Source organism: Pongo abelii, chromosome 6, assembly GCF_028885655.2.
Source record: "Pongo abelii isolate AG06213 chromosome 6, NHGRI_mPonAbe1-v2.0_pri, whole genome shotgun sequence".
In the NCBI taxonomy this organism is placed as follows: Eukaryota; Metazoa; Chordata; class Mammalia; order Primates; family Hominidae; genus Pongo; species Pongo abelii.
This window is the reverse complement of record NC_071991.2, coordinates 77,238,161-77,260,312: the sequence shown is the minus strand read 5'-3', so window position 1 is coordinate 77,260,312 and position 22,152 is coordinate 77,238,161. Positions and strand designations below refer to the sequence as shown.

General features: G+C 38.0%; 1 protein-coding gene across 39 annotated transcripts in view; it reads right to left on the bottom strand.

Annotated features, from left to right (window-relative positions):
• ICA1 (islet cell autoantigen 1) overlaps positions 1-22,152 on the bottom strand; it is a 157,594-nt gene that overhangs the window by 49,413 nt on the left and 86,029 nt on the right. For 26 of the 39 annotated variants that reach the window (XR_008526791.1, XR_008526792.1, XR_008526790.1 and 23 more), the window contains 1 exon segment: positions 377-502. Coding sequence is in view for 28 of the 39 variants with exons in the window: in XM_024249240.2 (XP_024105008.2) it covers positions 377-502 (126 nt within the window). In the remaining 11 variants the exon portion in view is untranslated. 39 annotated transcript variants of the gene reach the window in all.

Below are 22,152 nucleotides of genomic sequence, written 5' to 3'. Positions count from 1 at the left end.
TATGCCACGAGATGGACAGACAAAATGCTAAGTGAGTTCAGAGGAGGCTTACTGAAAGAGGTGTGACATTCTGTCTGGTACATTAAAAAGAATGGAATTTGGAAAGGCACAGATGGAGGAGAAAGGCACTCCAGGTAGAAGGGACCCCATAAGTAAATGTAGAGAAGTGGGAAATTATGGTATATACAGGAAATAGCTACTATTTGGTTTGATTAAACTGTAGGACCCTAGAAGGCAGAGATGTGGGAAGTGAAATTACGGAAAGGCATTCAGAACTTCACAATGGCCAAAGCTTACTTTTAGCTCAAACACCATTTTGATGTTATTTAAACCTTGTGCCATCCTTGGTTCATTGCAACAAACATTACTTTGTTACCTGGTATGTTGCTAGCATGTGAGACAAGAGATTGCATCTGCTTGCTCCAAGAAGATCCACTTTTTGACACACATCCATCTTCAATTTGTCAAAGTTTTTTTTTGCAAGGCGCACTTGCGTTTGTACCTATGAAAATAAAGAGGAATTTCTGAATCACCCTAACCCTTAAGTAGGTAAAATTTGCAGGTGAGATGAGACCAACAGCAGGCCTTTTCTCTTCCATATATGAAAACACTTTTGAAAATTCCAGACAAATGGGAAGATGTTACAACATCCATTCTTTACCTCCAAAGGAGCCAAATGAGAGTACTGCCCATTATGATTTTATAGCACACTTGTCATCCTAATTCTATTTTTCTTAGTCTAATGTTAAAATTCCTTTCTTCTCAAGACATTCACAAACTGATCATGGTTGGGAGAAGACTGGAGACAAACAGGGTGGTGAGGAAATCAGCTTTGCTCCATCGTTTTCCTACAGTCTTTGGAAGCTGAGTTCCTGCATACCCTTCACTCAGCTTCCCCTAATGTTGACATCTTATAGAACATGCTACATTTGTTAAAACAAAGAAATTTACATTGATACAATCCTATTTACTAACCTACAGACTTTATTTGGATTTCATCAGTTTTCCCACTAATGTCCTTTTTCTGTTCCAGGATCCAATCTAAGATCCTGTAGGAGGGAATTTTGACACAGCTTAAAAAAACTATTCCCATGGATGAAACTTTTTACTATTGAGTAATGTGTACTAGTAATCCTCCATCGATCCTTGAACCATACAGGAATTTGGGGATGGAGTGAAGGTCAGGGAAAGATTCAGAAACATCTGTTTTACACATTATTTCATAACAAAATAGAAAGTTTTACTACTTGATACAGCTGCATTGAAAATTGTGAGGTCAAGGCCGGGCACGGTGGCTCAAACCTGTAATTTCAACAATTTAGGAGGCTGAGGCGGGTGGATCACTTGATCTCAGGAGTTTGAGACCAGCCTGGGCAAAATGGTGAAACCCCATCTCTACAACAACAAAGATGTAGGGGTGCACGCCTATAGTCCCAGCTACTGAGGAGGCTAAGGTGGGAGGATCACTTGAGCGTGGGAGGTGGAGGTTGCAGTGAGCCAAGATTGTGCCACTGCACTCCAGCCTGGGTGACAGTGACAGCCTGTCTCAAAAAAAAAAACAAATAAACATACAACAACAAAACCAAAAAACAAAACAAAATATGCAGTTAAAATTACACCTTCCTTCAATCTATAGTGTCAACACATCATATTTTAGCTAGAGAAAACCAGCCAATTTTTCAAAAACCACCTTATTGAGGTATGATTGACATATAAAAAGCTGTACATATTGAGTATATTCAGTGTGATGAGTTCAAATATTAATTTATCTCAGATCATCGTAAAGTTATAGATACTAGATAGGTTACTGAGAGTTGGAAGTAACACTGATGTATTAACAATAATTCTTTCATCATAGGATACAAAGAGGGCATGGACAATGTCTACCTTGTTCATCATTATATTGCCTAGCAACCTGGTGCAAAGCAGGTACTGAATACATATTTGTTGGCTGAATAAAGAAATTTTTCAGGCCATTGCAAAAGGTGAGGTATTTGCATGCATTTTAAAGTATAACCTTTAATGTAGTTTAAGAAGTGATTATTTTATTTTCTAATAAAAATAAATACGTAGATCATTTTATATAAAATACATTCATTTTTACCACTAATATGAATATATTCACAATGTATAAAATTATAGGATGTTATATAATAATACTAAATCTAACAGTGAATACAATTTACTTATCACATGTCAGCATCATTCTATTTTGGCTGCTGTTATTACTGTCTCTTACTGATGAGGATTGCGAGGCTTCATCAAGGCAAGTTACTCACGGGCAGGGCTGGCATTCTAAATTAGCCGGCCTGACTCCAAAGCCATGCTATTCTGCCTCCCAAGCAACTTAGACTACTCACTGGAAAATCAAGAAGCTCAGAATTATGATTCTACCCAGAAACACAAGTTTTCCCTGAAGGACTTTATGGAATTGGAAAATAATGAGGCAGTACATTGAACACTACACTGATAGAAAGAATTAATACTCTGTATGAATAGAATCTTGTGTCTATAGCTACGTCAAAACTGTCCTAAGAATTCTTCTGTATTCTTGGTCTACAGATCTGGGAAGATCAAAGAACAGTAGCCACCCAGTTCCTTTCAAACTGACCATACCATGAGCTGGACTGTTCTCCACTGTAGAGCGAAGAGCCAGTAGTTTAAATTCCTTGGGAGCTCTGACTATAAAAAGAGCCTAGGATGAGTAAGTGTTAGAGATTTCCTGCCTCCCTTTGAGAGGAATAGGAAGGCAGAAAAAAGAAAACCTGATTTCTGGAGGGGAGAAGTGGGGGAGTCTGGAGGGGAAGATGTTCACTCTAGATCCCTGTGTTGGTCATCAGTTGCTCTGGCCAGGAAGGCCGCCTCAACTGGGGTCCTGAAAGGCATCTGTCTTCAGCCTTTTCCTTCGAAGGGGAAGAAAATACACATGGGAGTCGGAGCTTTCAAGTATGCATTCATTCAACACGTATTTACTGAGTGCCTGGTGTGTGTTAGGACCAACTCTAGGAACTAGGGTGTCTATAAAGTTGTAAAGGAATGAGGCACGTAACAGGGAGTCAATAAATATTTATAAATGAATGCACATAGCATAAAGACCCCCTCATCTCTTAAGGAGGACAGACAAGTTAGCCACTACATTATAATAGAATGGGGAAATTAAAAACATAGAACTAAGAGGAACAGAGAGACAGCACAGACAAGGAAATGATTAATGCTGGTGGTGGAACAGAGTGGGGGTGGGGTTGTAGGATGATGGCATTAAAGCCTTAACTAATGGCCTCCCTGTATTCCCATTCTTTGCCCTGTAACTCTGTAGTGTCCTCCTACTCTGACTCTGAGCTCGGCCGTGTGACTTGCATTGGTCAATGGGATGTTAACAAATGTAATGAAACTGTAAGCTTGACAAAACAATGCCAGCCTGTTTCCACTTTCTCTCTTGCTTCTTTGAGAGGGCCATCAGAATATGCCTGGGCTGACCAGCTGGAGGGGGGTGAGAAACATATGCATGCAAGAGACATGAGGAGGAGAGACCAGTTGTCCCAGCAGATCAGTCTTTGACCAGCTAACTCTGAGATATGTGAGAGAGCCCAGCCATTATCAGCAGAGGCCCTCCCTGCCCACAGCTGACCACAGACACAAGTGAGCCCACAAAGACAAGAATGGCCCTGCTTACCATAGCCTTGTGTGCAGTGAGAAATGCTTATTGTTTTAAGCCATTGAGTGTTATGGTTGCTTATTTCACAGCATTATTGTGGTTATAGACAACTGATATAAACTGTAAGGAAACAGACAATGAAGGCTTCTGAAATGATGGGATATATGAGGTGGGTCTTAGGCATGACTAGGAGGTACAAAGTAAATATAAGGTATTCGTAAGGCTGGCCTACTTACATGGAACCTCTAGATTTTCTAATGAAATACAAATTAACTTTTTCTGCAGGGGTGTGAATTTTGCTTTTTCCCTTATATTAATATAATCAGTTACTCATAGATTCTCTTATATCTTAGGAGAAAACTTATTTCACTTGCTTATAACACAAAGCTCATGAATTAGTGTAGTTTGAAATGTACCTAATTTCATTTTGTTTGAATTTTGTAAGGTAATTTTAGAAACCTAGAAGACAACTTCAACACTTGACCCAATGATTCTGAAAGGCCATATGCTTTGTATGTCAACAATGATTATTAAAATACTTAATGCACTGCTGAGTTTCCAAATGCTGAGCCCTTTCCCTGCCAAACAAGGAGGATGCTACACTGTTGGGCGTTTTGAATACAGCAAAGTTCATTTAATATTTTGTGCTCCATGTCTGCTCTAGAAAAAACATTTCCAGCCTGAAGCCTGAGGTTAAAACACCAAGGACATAGCCAAGCATAGGCCACTATCAAGAGTCTAATTTCATATGCCTCCAGATGCAGTGACAAATGTCTTGATTATTATTCCTTTCAACCCTAGATAAGTTATATTCTATTACATAAATATCTTGAGGAGCTCCTGTGGTTTTCAAGACCCTTTTAAAATTTTCGTCACTCAAATAAATGTACCCTTTATTTCTTAGTTTTATTTCTGTTACCCCACCTATCTTCTCTTATTCTCCAAGGTGTAGGAAATGGTCATTTATTTATTTAGAGATGGAGTCTGGCTCTGTCACCCAGGCTGGAATGCAGTGATCTTGGCTCACTGCAACCGCTGCTTCCTGGGTTCAAGCAATTCTCCTGCCTCGGCCTCCCTAGTAGCTGGGATTACAGGTGTGCGCCACCACGTCTGGCTAATTTTTGTATTTTTAGTAGAGATAGGGTTTCACCATGTTGGCCAGGCTGGTCTTGAACTCGTGACCCCAGAAAATCCACCCGCCTCGGCCTCCCAAAGTGCTGGGATTACAGGTATGAGCCACTGTGCCTGGTCTAATGGCCATGTATTTTAGAGCCTCCTTAGTCTGGGTTCTGTCTTCCTCACGCCACAGCAATTCAGTTTACCAGAGAAAGGAGCAATGATTTGACTGGCAAAACATCAGGGCATTTCTCTGTACTTACTCCTCCTAACCTGAAATTCTAACTCTTAGCCTCAAATTGAACAACGCATGGTGAAGCCAAAGCTATTCGTACTTTCGTTCAATCTGGCTTTTCTATCCAGTGGAAAGGTCTTTATTATTCTACAACCAATAATATGAGAGTAGTTTTGCATTTTTCTAAGAGTTTTACTAACCTTACAAAATAAAACAACGATTCTACTCTCATTTTTATATCTTCTTATAGGAGATACCTCTGCCCTTAAATCCATTCATTCAGCAAATACTTATTGAGTGTCTTCTATATGCTGGTAGCAGTCAGCACAAATGGAATCGATAGTCCATTGGGTATATTTCAGATCAGCAAAGGTGTTAGCTATGAACTGAGTGAGGTGCTCAGAAGGAAAGCCACATAGTCCCTCAAGAATGATTGACCAAGGAACCTGACCCAGAGGATGTCCTCCGAGGACATGGTGCTCAACCTCTACCCTGAAGGACTAGCATGATTAACTATGCAAGGAGAGAAGTCCAGTGGAGGGAAAAGTGTGTGCAAGGGTCGTGGGGTGGAGGACAATAAGTCAGGTCCTAGAGCTAAGAGTAGGTCATTGTAGCTGGGTTGCTCAGAACGAGCAGGAGGGTGGGATGAGATGAGGCAGAGAGGTGAGTTGGGGCACATCCTGGAGCAGTGCCTTGTTGGTGTGCTCAGGATTTTAATTTTTATCCTGGAATAGCAGAAAAACACTGGAGGCTTTTAAGCAAGGAAGAGAGAGGATCCTATTTTCAGTTTGAAAGATTACTCACTGCAGTGGGAGATGGACTGAAGGAAAGAGTTGAAGGTAGATAAGAATAGATTTGGGCTGGGCTCAGTGGCTCATGCCTGTAATCCGCACTTTGGGAGGCTGAGGTGAGTGGATCACCTGAGGTCAGGAGTTTGAGACCAGCCTGGCCAACATGGTGAAAACCCATCTCTACTAAAAATACAAAAATTTGCTAGGTGTGGTGGTACGCGCCTGTAATCCCAGCTATTCAGGAGGCTGGGGCAGGAGAATCGCTAGAACCTGGGAGGCAGAGGTAGCAGTAAACGGAGATCGCCGCACTGCACTGCAGCCTGGGCGATCGAGCGAGACTCTGTCTCAAAAAAAAAAAAAAAAAAGAACAGATCTGGAGTCAAGAGGAAAGATGTTAGTAGTTTAGATTTGGATAGTGATGCTAGTTATGGAAAATACTGCTCTGATCCAAAAGACACTTAAGAGGCAAAGCAGGCCCTGGTGAGGGATTGAATGCTGGGGTGTGGAGGATGACTCCTCTGTATCTGACTACCCCAGACTTAATGTTATTGTCTAGCTTGCCTTTCCACCAGCCAGTTCTACTCACATCAACTTCTCATGGACACCTCAGACCACATCAGAAATCTTGGCTTTCTTCCCCAATCAGCTCTAATACTCCTCCGTCATTAACTTGATCTGTTCACCCCTATTTTCCCCTGAGGCAACATCCTGCATTCAGGGAAAATTTTAAGATCATTGAATATATCATTTACTTCTTTTGGCCTTTAATAAGGTGCTGCAAGAGAAAGTCTAAGCCAGCCCATCTGAAGTCACTTCAAAAACAGAAGGTCAGGCTGGGTGCAGTGCCGCACACTGGTAATCCCAGCACTTTGGGAGGCTGAGGTGGGCGGACTGCTTGAGCCCAGGTATTCAAGACCAGCCTGGGCAACATGGCAAAACCCTATCTCTACAAAAGATACAAAAATTAGCCAGGCTGGTGGCACCTACCTGTAGTCCTAGCTACTCAGGCAGTTGAGGTTGGAGGATGGCCTGAGCCCATGAGGTCAAGGCTGCAGTGAGCTGTGATCACACCACTGCACTCCAGAAGAAGCCTGGGTGACAGTAAGACTCTGTCTCAAAAACAAACAAACACCCCAAAACAGAAGGTCAGATATTTATTTGGCTTCATTAAAAGAGGATCTTGTCATCCGAGGCTGATAAACCAAGACCTCTCGAGGGCCAAATAACCAAGAATTTTGCTGAATTCCTTTAATTAACACTTCCTTTAATTAACAATTTATGTTACTTCATTTATCATACATGCATCCACTCATGGCAGAAGCAATTTTCATATTTTATTATGCAAAGAAGTACGTGTAAGTGAATGTGTGTGCACCACACATGTGTGTGGGCAGCCAACAGTAGACTTCAGGATCTATTTTTGGTCTCCCCTCAATGATATCCTTACCTCATTGAAAAAATGTTTCTTCTCAGCATTCCCCTTGAAAACCAGAACAAGACAAGGATGCCCTCTCTCAGTACTCCTATTCTGCATAATATTGGAAGTCCTAGCTTTGAGCCATCAGGCAAGAAAAGAAAGAAAAGGCACCCAAATAGGAAGAGAGGAAGTCAAACTATCCCTGTTTGCAGATAATAATACTCTATACCCAGAAAGCCCCATCATCTCTGCCCAAAGCTTCTTGATCTGATAAACAACTTCAGCAAAGTTTTAAAATATAAAATCAATTATAAAAGAAATCAGCATTTATATACAGCAACAACAACTAAGCTGAAAGCCAAATCAAGAATGCAATCCCATTCACAATAGCCACAAAAGGAATAAAACACTTAGGAATACAGCTATCCAGGAAGGTGAAAAATTTCTACAGTGAGAATTACAAAACACTGCTCAGTGAAATCAGAGATGACACAAACAGATGGAAAAATATTCCATGCTCATGGATAGGAAGAATCAATATTGTTAAAATGTCCATACTGCCCAAAGCAATCACAGGTTCAATGCTATTCCTATAAAACTACCAATGACATTCATTACAGAAGTAGAAAGATCTATTTTAAAATTTCATATAGAACCAAAAAAAGAGCCTAAATAGCCAACATAGTCCTAAGCAAAACGAACAAAGCAGTAGGTATCACATGACCTGACTTCAAACTATACTACAAGGCTACAGTAACCAAAACAGCACATTGGTGTTATTAATTACCAATAAAAGGTAATTATTAATAATGGCCTATCATGAAAAGAAGCTTCAATTTACTTCTTAGGGCTAGATTTCTCTGTGGGCCTATATGCACATAAGGCAAAAGCATGGTACGGGTACAAAAACAAATACGTAGACCAGTGGAGCAGAATAGAGAGCCCAGAAATAATGCCACACACCTACAACCATGCGATCTTCAACAAAGTCGACAAAAACAAGTAATGGAGAAAGGACTCCCTATTCAATAAATGGTGCTGGGATAACTGGCTAGCCATATGCAGAAGACTGAAACTGGACTCCTTCCTTACATTATATGAAAATATCAACTCAAGATGAATTAAAGACTTAAATGAAAAAACTGAAACTATGAAAACATTGAAAGATAACCTGGGACAAACCATTCTGGACACAGGACCTGGCAAAGATTTCATGATGAAAATGCCAAAAGCAATTGCAACAAAAACAAAAATTGGCAAATGGGACCAAAGTAAACTAAAGAGCTTCTGTGCAGCAAAAGAAACTATCAACAGAGTAAACAGACAACTTACAGAATGGGAGAAAATATTTGCAAACTATGCATCTGGCAAAGGTCTAATATCCAGAATCTATAAGTAACTTAAACAAATTTACAAGCAAAAAACAAACCACTTGATTAAAAGCCAGGCCAAAACCATAAACAGACACTCTTCAAAAGAAGACATGGCCAAGAAGCATATGAAAAAAATGCTCAACGTCACTAATCATTAGAGAAATGAAATCAAAACTACAATGAGATAGATCTCACACTAGTCAGAATGGCTATTAAAAAGTCAAAAAATGACAGATGCTGGTGAGGCTGCAGAAGAAAGGAACATGTATACACTGCTGGTGGGAATGTAAATTACTCAGCCTTTGGGAACAGCAGTTTGGTGAGTTCTCAAAGAACTTAAAACGGAATTACCATTTGACCCAACAATCCCATTATTGGGAATATATCCAAAGGAATGTAAATCATTCTACTATAAAGACACATGCACACATGTGTTCATCACAGCACTATTCATAATAGCAAAGATATGGAATCACCCTAAACACCCACCAGTGGTAGAGTGAATAAAGAAAATGTGGTACATAGGCACCATAGCATACTACACAGCCATAAAAAGAAATGAGATCGTGTCCTCTGCAGCAACATGGATGGAGATGGAGGTCATTATCCTAAGTGAACTAACACAGGAACAGAAAAACAAATACTGCACGTTCTCACTTAGAGTGGAAGTTAAATATTGAGTACATATAGACACAAAGAAGGGAACAGACACCGAGGCCTACTTGAGGGTAGGTGGAGGGTGGGAAGAGGGTGAGGATAAAAAAACTGCCTATCAGCTACTATGCTTATTTCCTAAGTGACAAAATAATCTGTACACCAAACCCCCCTGGCATGTAATTTACCTAAATAACAAACCTGCACCTGTACCCCTGAACCTAAAATAAATGTTAAAAAAAGCATTATTAAACAAACAAAACAATTTTCTTCTCTTTACTTTAATAACGTGGTTTAAATGGGGGGTGGTAAGCCTTTTTATAGGCCAAATTCCACTGACTAGACCAGGGATGGACATCTTTTCCCAAGTTGAATTAATCATAACGCACTGTGGTTGGCTAATTCAGTGAACAGCACCTGATAAAAGCTGGGTGAATCAGAGCCCTTCCTTAGGATTTCTGAACCTGGAGCTAGAGTGAAAAAGTCTCCTTCCTTCTCTATTGGCTAAAGCATTAGGGGCAGACAATCTTGCCATTTGAATTTCTTGTGGTGTAAGGAACATTGGTCTGAGAGAACAAAGGTGACCTACAAAGAAAAACAGGGGGGAGAGAGCAGAGAAAGAGAGAGAGAGAGAGAGAGAGAGAGAGAGAGAGAGAGAGACAGAGACCGAGAGACGGAGAGACCTAGTGGCACTAAAGTTTCTGGATCCAGTTGCTTTTCTTATGGTCACATGGGATTTCTAATTAACTCCTCTGCTTGCCTCAATGAATCAAGAGGGCTTTCTGTTTTGTGGAATCCGGATAGCACAGACACAGGCTGCTTACTTTTGCCTTCTTAGCAATTCATATGAAAGGATCTAAGAAGTTTCATGATAAAGATTTCTTTTTAACTTTGATTACTCCAGTGTTTCTAAAATTTATTTTAGAAACACAGAACCCTTTCTATTTATTGGATACCACCTATTACATGCCATAACATTTGTTTGGGAAATCCCTATTTTACAGAAGAGGAAATCAAGAACCAGATACTCATCTGACAAGGGTATCCAGACTCAGGTGTATTTGGTTGTATAATCCATGCTCTTTAAACCATGGGACACAGGGTCACAAATCTACCACCATTGACCACGTGACTGACAGTATTCTAAGATGTGCACAAAATGTTTAGATACCATCTCAAGAACGCCTGGTCAACAACATTGATCTTATCAGTTTCAAAGTAGGCATAGGGAAACTTCAAGCCACAGAGGCTGAACAGAGCTTCTATTATCAGAAATCTTGCTAAGTTTCTTTAGCTCAGGCTTCTCAACACAGTAGAAAGAAATTAGCCCATCAAATTCCCTCAAGTGCACTGTGGTCAGTGGATTCCCTGTTTCTAGGGAAAAATATGCAGTGAGGGTATCTGTTTATTGTGCACCTTGGAGATGATGCCTCTATTTCCTTCATTATCATATCATCATCTTCATCATCATTACTTTTAAGCAGATTTGTTGAACTACAATTTAATTTCAGATGTGCAATTCTATGAATTTTTGAACAAATGTATATAGTTATGCAACTACGACCACAATCAAGATATAAGACATTCTGTATTCCTAAAAGTTCCCGTTGTAGTCAATTCCTTCCCTCAAGTCCCAGCTCCTGCCAACTACTAATCTGACTTCTGTCACTATAGATTATATTTGTCTTTCTACAGTTTCATATAAATAGAATTATGCCAAGTAGTCTAGTCTTTTTTTGTGGCTGGGTTCTTTCACTCAGCACAATCCTTTCTGAGATAAGTGTTGTTGCATATATTAGTAGTGTGTTCTTTTTTATTTCTCAAGTAGTATTTAATTGTATGAATATACTGTTACTTGTACATCAATTTTTTGGCTATTTTGTTTATTGTTTCCAATTTTTGGTGATTTTGAGTAAAGCTGTTACAAATATTTGAGCATAAGTCTTTGTGTAAACACATTTTTCATTTCTCTTTGGTAAATATCTAAGGGCAGGATTGCTAAATCATATAGTAAGTGTGTGCTTAACTTTATAAGACATTGCCAAACCATTTTCCAAAGTAACTACATCATTTTGTATTCCTACCAGCAATGAATACAAGTTCTATTTGCTCCACATCCTCATTAACATTTGGCATTTTCAGTCTTTTAAATTCAAGCCATTATAGTCATAATTATTGTGATTTTAATTTGCATTTCTCTAATGACTAATAATATTGAACTTCTTTTCATGTCTTATTTGCCACATATATTTTTAGTAATGTGTCTATTCAAATCTTTCACCTATTTTAAAAATGGGTTTATCTTTTTATTACTGAATTTTAAGAGTTCTTTATATGTTCTAAATACAAATTCATTATCAGACTAAATTTGAAAACATTTTCTTTAAGTCTGAACTTGCCTTTCATTTTCTTAATAGTGCCTTTTGAAATAAAAAAGTTTTAAATCTGGATGAAGTCTGATTTACCAAGTTTTATGGGGTGTGTGTGTGTGTGTGTGTGTGTGTGTGTGTGTGTGTGTGTTTTAATGCCTGAACAAACCTTTCCCTAATGTAAGGTCTAAAAGATTGTTTTCCTGCACTTTTTCTTCTAGAAATGTAGTATTTTTAGCTATTACATTTAGACTTGAGATCTGATTCAAGTTCACATTTACACATGGTGTGGGACAAAGATGTAGACTCATTTTGTTTTTCCTCAATACGGATACCCAATAGTCCAAGCACCACTTCTTGAAAAACCACCTTAACTTGGCTCTTTTGTGTAGATCTATTTCTGGACTTTCTATTATTTTGATCTATATGTCTGTCCTTATGCCAATACCACACTGTCTGGATTACTGTCACTTTACAGTAAGTCTTGAAATCATGTAGTATAAATCTTACTCTTTTGTTCTTGTTTGAAATTATTTTGCCCATTCCAGGTACATCACATTTCTATACAAATCTTAGGGTCAGCTTGTCAATTTCTACAAAAAAGCCTTTGGGGGGTTATTAGGATTGCATTGAATCTACAGATTTATTGGAAACAATTGACATCTTAATATCTTCTGACCCAGGAATGCAGTCTCTCTCTCCATTTATTGGGTTTTTAAATTGTCTTGGCATTTTTTGGGCAGATTTTGGCGCACAGGTCTTGCATATATTTTGTTAAATTTATTGTTAAACATTTCATATTTTCATGCTATTATAATTTCTAAAAAATTCAATTGCTAATTGTTCATTACTAGAAATATAATTAATTTTTATAACTTAAGCTTGTATACTGTGACCTTGCAAAATTCAACGATTAGCTTTAAAAGTTCTTTTGGAGATTCCTTAGAATTTTCTATAAAAATTCATGTGGATAGATCTATGTACACATGTTGTCCAAGAATGAAGACAGCTTTACTTCTGTTTTAATTTATATGTCTTTTATTTTTCTTGCCTTATTATATTGGCTATGTTAATGTTGAACAGAAGTTTATGTGAGAAAGCATATTTATTTTGCTCCTGATCTTAGGAGGAAACATCAATTCACATATTTAAAGTGTACAATTAAATCATTTTCAGTATATTCCCAGAGTTGTGTAATCATCACCAAATCAATTTTAGCACATTTTTATCAATCCAAAAAGAAACTCCATCATCATTTCCTTTTGCTAATATTTTGATAATAATTTTTCTTGTCTTTGTTCATGAAGGACATTAGCTGGTAGTTTGCTTTTCTTATAATATCTTTCTCTGGTTTTGCTATTAGGGTAACTCTGCCCTCATAAAATGAACTGGGAAGTGTTCACTCCTCTTTTATTTTTTTGGAAGAGTTTATGTAAAGTTGATATTATTTCTTCCATATATGTTTGGCACATTTTATGAGTGAAGCCATATAGAACTGGAGTTTCCTTTGTAGAAAGATTTTTAACTACAAATATGATTTATTCATAGATATAGGGCTACCATGTTATTTATTTCTGTTTGAGTGAATTTTGGTAGCTTGTCTTTAAAGGGATTTGTCCATTTCACTGAGTTATCAAATTTGTTGGCTTAAAGTTGTTCATAATATTTATTATTCTTTTAATGCCTGTACTGTCTATAGTAATGTCCTCCTTAATTCTAAGTATTAATAATTTATGTCTTCTTTCTTTTGTCTCTGACCAATCTGACTATAGGTTATCAATATTATTGACCTTTTCAAAAGGCCAGCTTTTGATTTCTCTATTGTTTTCTGTTTATGGTTTCATTTGCCCCTGCTCTTAATTACTGTCTTCTGTGTGCTTAGGTTTAATTTATTCTTTTTTCCTAGTTTCTTAAGATAAAAATTTATCTTAAGATAATATTTTTAAGAAAATAAGAAATTTTAAGAAAATAAGAGAACTTCCTTATTTTCTAATAATTAATGGTTTCAATTTCCCTCTAAACATTGCTTTAGCTGTATCCCACACATTTTGATATGTTGTGTTCTCATTTCAATTATTTCAAAATATATTCTGATTTCCCTTGTGACATCTTTAATCCACAAGTTATTTGGATAAATATTGTTAAATTTCCAATTATTCAGAGGATATTCCAGATATATATTTGTTACTAATTTCTAGTTTAATTCTGTCATAACTAGATTACTTTGCATAACTTTGATTTTTAAAAATTTATTCAGACCTGTTTTATAAACCTAAACACAGTCTATCTTGGTGAATGTTTCATGTGCACTTGAAAGGAACATATACCGTGATGTTGAATGGAACATTCTGTAAATGTCAATGAAGTCAAGGTAGCTGACAGTCTTCTATATCCTTATTGATTTCTATTTCTTCCATTAATTACTGAAAGATGAGTGTTGAAATCTTCAACTATTATTGTAGATTTGTCTATTTTTCCTTTAAGTTCTTATTCTATTTTGATATTCTATTATCAGTTGTATACAACATTGGGATTGTTATATCCTTTTTATAAATTGACCCTATTATCATTAATAAATATCCTTATTTCTGGTAATAGTCCTTGTGCTGAAGTATGTTTTTGTCTGATATTAATAAAGCCACTTCAGATTTCTTTTGATTATAATTTGCAGGCTATATATTAATCTATCCTTTTGTTTTGAATAAATCTGTTTCTTTACATTTAAGGTGTGTGCTATGGACAGCACAGAGCTAGATCTTGCTTTTGAAAAAATCCAATCTATAACTCACTTTACTCCATTTATATCTATAGAGACTACTATGAGACTTATAAAATATAATAAGAATAAATAGGGTTAGTCTAGTGTTAGATTTAAAATAAACTCATTCTGCTTTGAAATAATCACATTTTTTTCTAAGTTGCTTATAAACCATCTAGAAGCGATCAGTTCTAGATTTGGTTAAGAACACAGTTTAATTTAGTATATTCAATTTTCAAGTTTTAAAATTCTCCTTTAAAAATAGGACAATATTTTCTTGTTATGCAATTTCTAGCACCTCTGATTTCTCAAATGTCACTGGCAGTATTACTGTGCTTGCATACATGAGTTCTTTCTGAGACATAATTCATCTAAGTCTGGTGACTAAATGTATTTAAATATAACTAGCACACATTTGCTCCTTTCATAGATTGAGCTTCAATTTTTCCCTAAAATCTTTCTATCATTTCCAGTTTAAATATCACTGACAATGGAGGTGAAAGTAAAATAGGGGCTTACTCGCTTTGCTTTCTTTGCTTTCCTTATTAAGATTAAATCATATAAAATGCATTTTCTGGCTCTGTTCACTGTAAAGGTCTACAAATAATGGCTAACTTAGAAGCAATGAGATCATGGCCTCTGACTATCATGTCCCTCTCTAAGTAACCAGGGCTCCTTGACAAAACTGCTGATTCCAGGACTAGGGAAGGAAATACATAAGATGATTCTGAAATATTCGGTTGTACCAGAAAGCAAAGAAGGCTATTACTGGGGTCATGTGAAAAGGACTCAGGAGTCAACCTAAGAGACTCCCACTAGCCAAAAATGAGACATTGTGAGCATCAATGAAGTTAATATTGGCAACGATTAAAACACATCAAATATATCTAAATCTATGAGTTCATAATAATACTTAAAAACAATCAAATGAACAAATAAACAGAAAAACAAACAAACAAAACCCTCACTGGGCACCTGTAGAGAATGCTAATGAACCAATTCAATATTCTGACAAAGAAAAAGAAACAAACATTTATCCTGCATATCCTATCAAATTGTCTGTGCTTCAGGATGACCTGATAATTGACGAGGGAAAGTTACTCATTGCTGAAGCATTCAAACTAATAAATGAAGAAGGAATATAATCTGTTTCCAGCAGCAGGCCTGTCTCTCCAAGGTACTATTTCATGCTCACAACAGCCTTGTTGTTATTAAGATGTTCCATAAACCTCAGGCCATTCCAGGTTTTAGTTTTCCTGACACCATTACTTACTTCTTAATTCCCTTCTTCCCTCTCTTCCTCCTCCCAAGCAATATAATTGAACACCTATAGCTCTCGGTGCTGGAGATAAGCAGAGAATAAAGCAAAGTCTTTGCTTTCATGATGGTTATGTTGTAGTGGGTGAAACTGGACAATAAATAACAAAAGTAAACATATTGTCTGTTAGACGGTGAAAATAAAGCATTGTAAGAAAGATATGAGTGCAGGGTTTGGAGGGGTAGTAGAGGATTCTGTTTCATACGGAATAGTCTTGGAAAGACTTTCTGAGAAGGTGATACTGGAGCAGAGACCTGGAGGAAATGAGGAAGCAAACCATACTGATCTCAGGGGGAAGAGGACTCAGCAGAAAGAATAGTGAGCACAAAGGCCCCGGGAATGGAGTATGCGTGGCTTGTTCTAGGAAATGTGGTCAGTCTCTTTAATTATGTATTTCTTTTCCCATCTGTTTTACACGCTTTGTAAGTTCATCAAAAAATAGAGAACATGATCTTTCCTCTTAATCTAACCTAATGGGTGATTGAAAAACTCTGACTTTTGAAAAGGTACCTATGACAATATAAATAGTTGTAGTAATAAGCATCCACAGAAAACTCATTTATATATACATTTTTTCTTTATGCTTTTATAACGAACCTAGTGCACTAGAAATGAATGAGCTTTAAATGTGCATGTAAAGTTGTCCCCCACATTATAGTGTGAGAATTTCCCCCAAGATGGCAAGAAAAAAAATGAAAGCTGGGCACGGTGGTTCACGCCTGTAATCCCAGCACTTTGGGAGTCTGAGGCAGGTGGATCGCTTGAGCTCAGGAGTTTGAGACCAACTTGGGCAACACGGCAAAACCCGGTTTCTACAAAAAAATAAAAAAATCAGCTGGGTGTGGTGGTGAGCACTTATAGTCCCGGCTACTCAGGAAGCTGAGGTGGGAGGATCACTTGCACTGTGCTTCAGCCTGGGTGACACAGCCAGACTCTATCTCAAAAAAAAAAAAAAAAAAAAAAACCAGAGAGAGACAAATGAGACAATTCATACTCTTTAATGCAGGAAACACAAACACGTCCACTCTTAGCAGCAGCATTCTACCATTGCGCTGAAGAGAATTACACCCGAATAGTGGGGGAAAGAAACTGAAGAATGAGTGAGAAAGACTTTAAAACAAGCCAGAGAGAAATGCATGTTCCACTGCTAAGAGAAAGAGAGGAATGGGGTGGTTAAACATGGCCTTGGAGACAAAAATTCCACCATCTGGAGGGCAAAAGAGAGGAAGGATCATCTCATGTGCTTGTCAGGTTCAGCACTTGAGGTAAGGAAAATGAGGTGGGGCGGAGTGAGAGGTTGAAAAGAATGTGGGGGATAAAGTGGGGAGGGGCACAGAGTGGGCTAACCAAGCTGATGCTTAACTTTGCTCAAGGAGGGAGCAGGGTAGAGAGATTTCAGGGACAGGGAAGTTGAAGTCAATAAAGAAGCAAAAGGAGAGGAAAAAGAGGGAAGAATCTGTATGTTTAATGCTGTGGGTAAGATGGTTAATCATCAGCGTTTTGCCAAAAACAAGGAAGATGTGGTTGTCATTTTACTTCATTTCCTCCTAAACATTCATTTTAAACTCCAACAGTTCAGTGATAATAAATAAGCAGTGACAACATTAGGTTTTCCAGCTACATCTCTGCTGAATTTATAGGAGTTTAAATTGAATCATCCAGATAATACTCCCTTCGCACGCATGAAAACTGTTTAAGATAAGGGTTTTTTTTTTTAATATCCACCTGAATAAACCACACATGCAGCTGACACAATTTCAACTGATTTATAAAAACATGGCATGCAACCTTCATTCAGATACTCATTTTCAGATAATAGTGAAAAAGCCACCAAATTTCTTCCCTACTTGCTCTTCAGAAGTTCAGGTTTATACATGTTCTGATAACAAAACAAAAATCAAACAGGGATTACGGGTTCAAAAGCCACCTAGAAAAACAGAGCACACCAATGCCTCATGGTCATTTTCTAGGAATATATCAAATATTGTACTGGATCAAAATCTCAAAATAATTATCTCAACGATGATTTAGGAGAACTGGGCACTCCTAGCACAATCCACTTTTTGGAGTTTCCAAGGAAGAGAGCTGTGATTCTCCTTTGTTTATTCCCCCTCTCCTGCCTCGTCAGTCTTTGGTTCCATAGACGGCAAAGGGGAGAAAAAGGAAGTGAACACTTATGGAGGGCCTCCTGTTTTACAACTGTTTCATTCTGCAATTCCCCTCATTTTACAGAGGAGAAAGCTTAGGAACAAAATACTGTTCCCAAAAGCAAACAGCCAGTGAGTAGAAATGCCAGGACTTGGGTTGGATGTTGTCTCCTCTTGTATGAAACACAAACTTCGCACCCAGGCCCTGCCTGCCTGCCTTAGCCCAGAGGTCTCCTTTCCCACGTTACCTTCCAGGCACCTTATCCTCCATGCATGCTGAGCTACAGCAGGCTAATCCCATCCACGTGCTTCTGTACTTCCTCTGCCTGGAAAGCCCTCTTCCTTTTTGTCCACATGGTTAATTCTCACTCATCTTTTAAGTTTCCGCTTAAGGGTTTGCTCCTCTGAGAACCTTTTCCTGTAATGCCCCTCAGCAGAGTTAGCAGCTTCTTCCTCTCTGCAGTCAGTGCACTTTGCAGACACCCTTATGAGACAAAACCATGGTAAGTGCCACCTGATCCTGTGTGTGCTCAGCTACCCTCCAGACTCTATGCTGCACGAAGGGGGAAACCACACCGCTCAATTTTCTAAGGCTAGGGCTTTGTGCCTTGTGGGCCGCAGGTATGCGTGACAATGAGTAAATGAAGAGACGATAGCAGAATGAGTGAACAAATCACTCCTCAGGACTTGCTTTTCCCACTACATAGTACTGCTCTTCAAAAGGGCACAACATGCTCTGTTTGCTGAATTACTGCTCAGGCTTTCTCAGATACCATCCGTCGTCCTTATCACCACCACTTACTGATTAGATGTCATACATACACGCACATATTCTCATTTGACTTTCACAATGTACCTAAGCATAATTGTGGTACTGTATTTCTATTTCACAAAGAAGGAAAGCAGGTTTCAGAAATATTAAGCACTCAACTGGCAGGGGTGGAGCCAGGATGTGAAAGCCCCTGCTCATTTCACTAAACCACTTTACCTCCTCAATTATACCAAATCTCAAACAGCAAGATTAACTTTATATTACCCAAAATGGAGTGTCAGCACTTCGTCTACTACTCTCTTTCCTTATCACTTTGTTAATTTATTACATGAAAATATTCTAATGTATAAAAAATTTGATTTTTGGCTTCTTATTTTAAAATACAAACTATTACCCACTATGCAATTACATCCATTGATGTATGATCACAGAGAAAAAGGTCTTCTATTTTCAAGCCCATGGCAAGTCAAAATAAATACAGTAAAAATTATTCACAATCGTGTAGTTTATAATATGTAGATACATTTCAGGTTAATTTGGTCAGTTTTTACATTGTTCCAACATTCTTAATGTTTGCTCAGCTGGTGAATTTTTTTTTTCTGTTTTCTGTTTTTAACTTAAGGAAGCAATTCTGTCATCAGAAAACAGCTAACTGGGTTCACTTCCTCTTTCAGGTCATTAGTGGAAGCATTAGGTCACAAGACTGAGCGCAGGGCACCCTTTTATCAATTTCTCTCTAATCTGAGAAGCACACATTTCAGCAGAAATTCTTCAGTAAAGGTCTCAATATTTTTATCCCATTGGTGTTTCCTTTATTTTTTATTACTTTTATTTTTATTAATCTTTCTTTTGATCTATGTGCTATGTGAAAAGCTGAAGAATTTGCTTCTGTCTGTCTCTCGGCTGCCTAAGCTAAACCTACTTGTATTTTATAGTACAGTATAGTTTTATTATGCTTACTGATGGCCAGGCACTGTAAGTAAACACAACTCACATCCACAAATCAACCAATAAATTAACAGGTGAACTGATTTGCAGAAAGTGATTCTGTTAGGGAGATAGTATTTATTCACTCTATAGTGGGTCCTGAATAGAGTGAATGGGGAAAAAGATCAGGTCCTTCCCTTTATGGATCCATTATGCTGTCACTGAATTCCAAAGTGTGGTTGATATCGGTGTTCAGAAGCATCTGGAAAGACTGATGCATTAACAGCACTTTCAGCAGTTCCCAGACATCCAGGGTAAATGCAGACTCTGTAATGTGAGCACAGGACTTTCATGATCTGGCCCTGGCCCACTTCTCTACCTCCATCTTTGGCTTCTTTCACATTCTTTTCTCCAGCAAAACTAAACTATGCACAATCTTCCAGCTCATTAAGCAATTTCATCTTTGTAAGTTCCTTCCTTTGTAAGTTCCCAGTGTTCATCCCCTTCCATGTTGTTCCCATTGGTGTCACGTTGTTTCTCCTTCACTGGCCCTTCAAAATTCAGCTTGTGCCATACCTTCTAGGAAGCACATATCTTGATTCCCAAAGTCTGATCTTAGATGCTCCACTTTCAGGCTCTGAAAGCAGTTCGTTATATACCTCTATTACCTCACAAGACACTTATCACATTGAATGGTCACTGTATTTTAATTGACTGTTTTCTACATTCCTCAGGGAGGGTATGGCAGAAACCATATCTTGATTTTGTTGCCCCAGTACTGATAGTAGGTGCTAAAAATGCTAGTCAAATAATTTTTAACCTGTGCACAGAAATATACACCATCTTGTGCTTTGGGTCTGTAGCTTCTATTTTTATAGTCTGATGACTAACATTCTGTCGCTTGGTGTGGTCTTTTTTTTTTTTTTTTTTAAAAAAAGAAGACATTGCTGCAGTAATTGTATGCCAAGAAGGAAGCTTGTCCAGCTGCTTCAATTTCCCATTAGTCTAAATCTTTAAAACATTTTCTGTGTTAAGATTTTATATATTGCTGTACCATTTATTTGCTCCTTCCTGCTGGAAATTACCTCATTCTAATTTGCTCTGCTCTGGAAAATGTGGATCCCGGGTTCTTTGTACACACCTGATCCAGTAACGCTTGGTGTCAGTAATGGCTCCTTTTGTCATCATAGGCCTGACAGCATTTCAGCGTTTTAGCATGATGACCAGGTGCTCTTGTGGTGGAATCTGCTAGCTTTCCACCCAAATCCATTTTCCCTTCTATATTTTTCAGACTCCTCTGAAAATGGCTGTTGCTATGGACAAAGTTCTCTACAATGGAATCTGAGCAGAAGTAACCTGCATCACTTCCAGGCTTGTCCATAAAACTCTTCCATACAGGCTCCTGTATGTGCTTTCTCTTTTTGGGATGACTGAGATGTCCACATCCAGGGAACACTGAAGGGCAAGTTTTAAGGACTGCAAAGCTGTTGTCACCCGAGTCTCTAAATGACTTCTTAGAGGAGAGCCACCCCACCAACCTGGACGCCTGGCTGGGAACACAAAAGAAAAACTTCCATTGATTTAAGTCATAGACTTGGGGGTGTCTCTTCGTCCCGTAACCTAGCCTAGCCTATCCTACCCAGTGTGGGGAAGGCTTTAAGAAGAGGCTAAATGACTTAAGATTCTAGCTATAATGTTGGAAGTGGGTTAAAGTCTAACAATCCCATAGACAACTGACAGTGATCCAAAGATTTATTATTTCCATTACTAGTTTGACCATCAACAAGAATGTCATCAACAGCATCAGATGATTACTAACGTGTTCAGAAATTCTCAAAATTCATTTTCATACCATTTCATGCATTTGTAAAGAAATGTTGTATAACAACTATTGAACGGTTTTGAGGGGTTGCTAAATGTGGTGGGATGAATCTGAAAACTGCTAGAAAATTCTTCAGTGTTTTCTTTTAGCATAATTATTAGAACTAAGAAGTCCCAGATGACTCTCTGGTGAACTTCTTCTGGTGAACTTCTTTTGTTCTGGTGAACAAAAGGCTCTTAGCCTTTTGTTCTAGTTCCCCAAACGAGTTTCCAAATACTAAATATACTTTCCTTACGAAGGGAGAACTTTTTTTTTTTCTCACATTTTTACAGAAAGAGTTCTCCGAATATTTAGGGCTGGGAGATATATGTTTGAAATGGTAAAGAACTTAAAAAGTTGGATATGTAAACAACAGAGATACTCCTGATTATATGGTCCTTTTCTTTCTAAAGGGCTTCTAAGTAACCATGCTACTAAAACTCACTTTATTCTATGCTTTTTTTCATGTAAGCTCTATGACTCTATTCCCCTGTTCCTCTTCTCAAATTCCTTACTATCAGCTGCTTAGATTTTGTTGTTGCTTTTGTTGTTAAGGTCTAGCTTACACTGAAGTGCAAAATATACAGTTTTTTTTGCTCCATACACTTTTCAATATGTATATACCCACATTAACCACCACCCAGAAAAACATACCAAACATTTTCAGCACTCCAGAAGACTCCCTTGTATTCCATCCCCAGTCAATACCTCCTCAAAAAGATAACCAATATTCTGATCTCTATCACCATGAATTAGTTT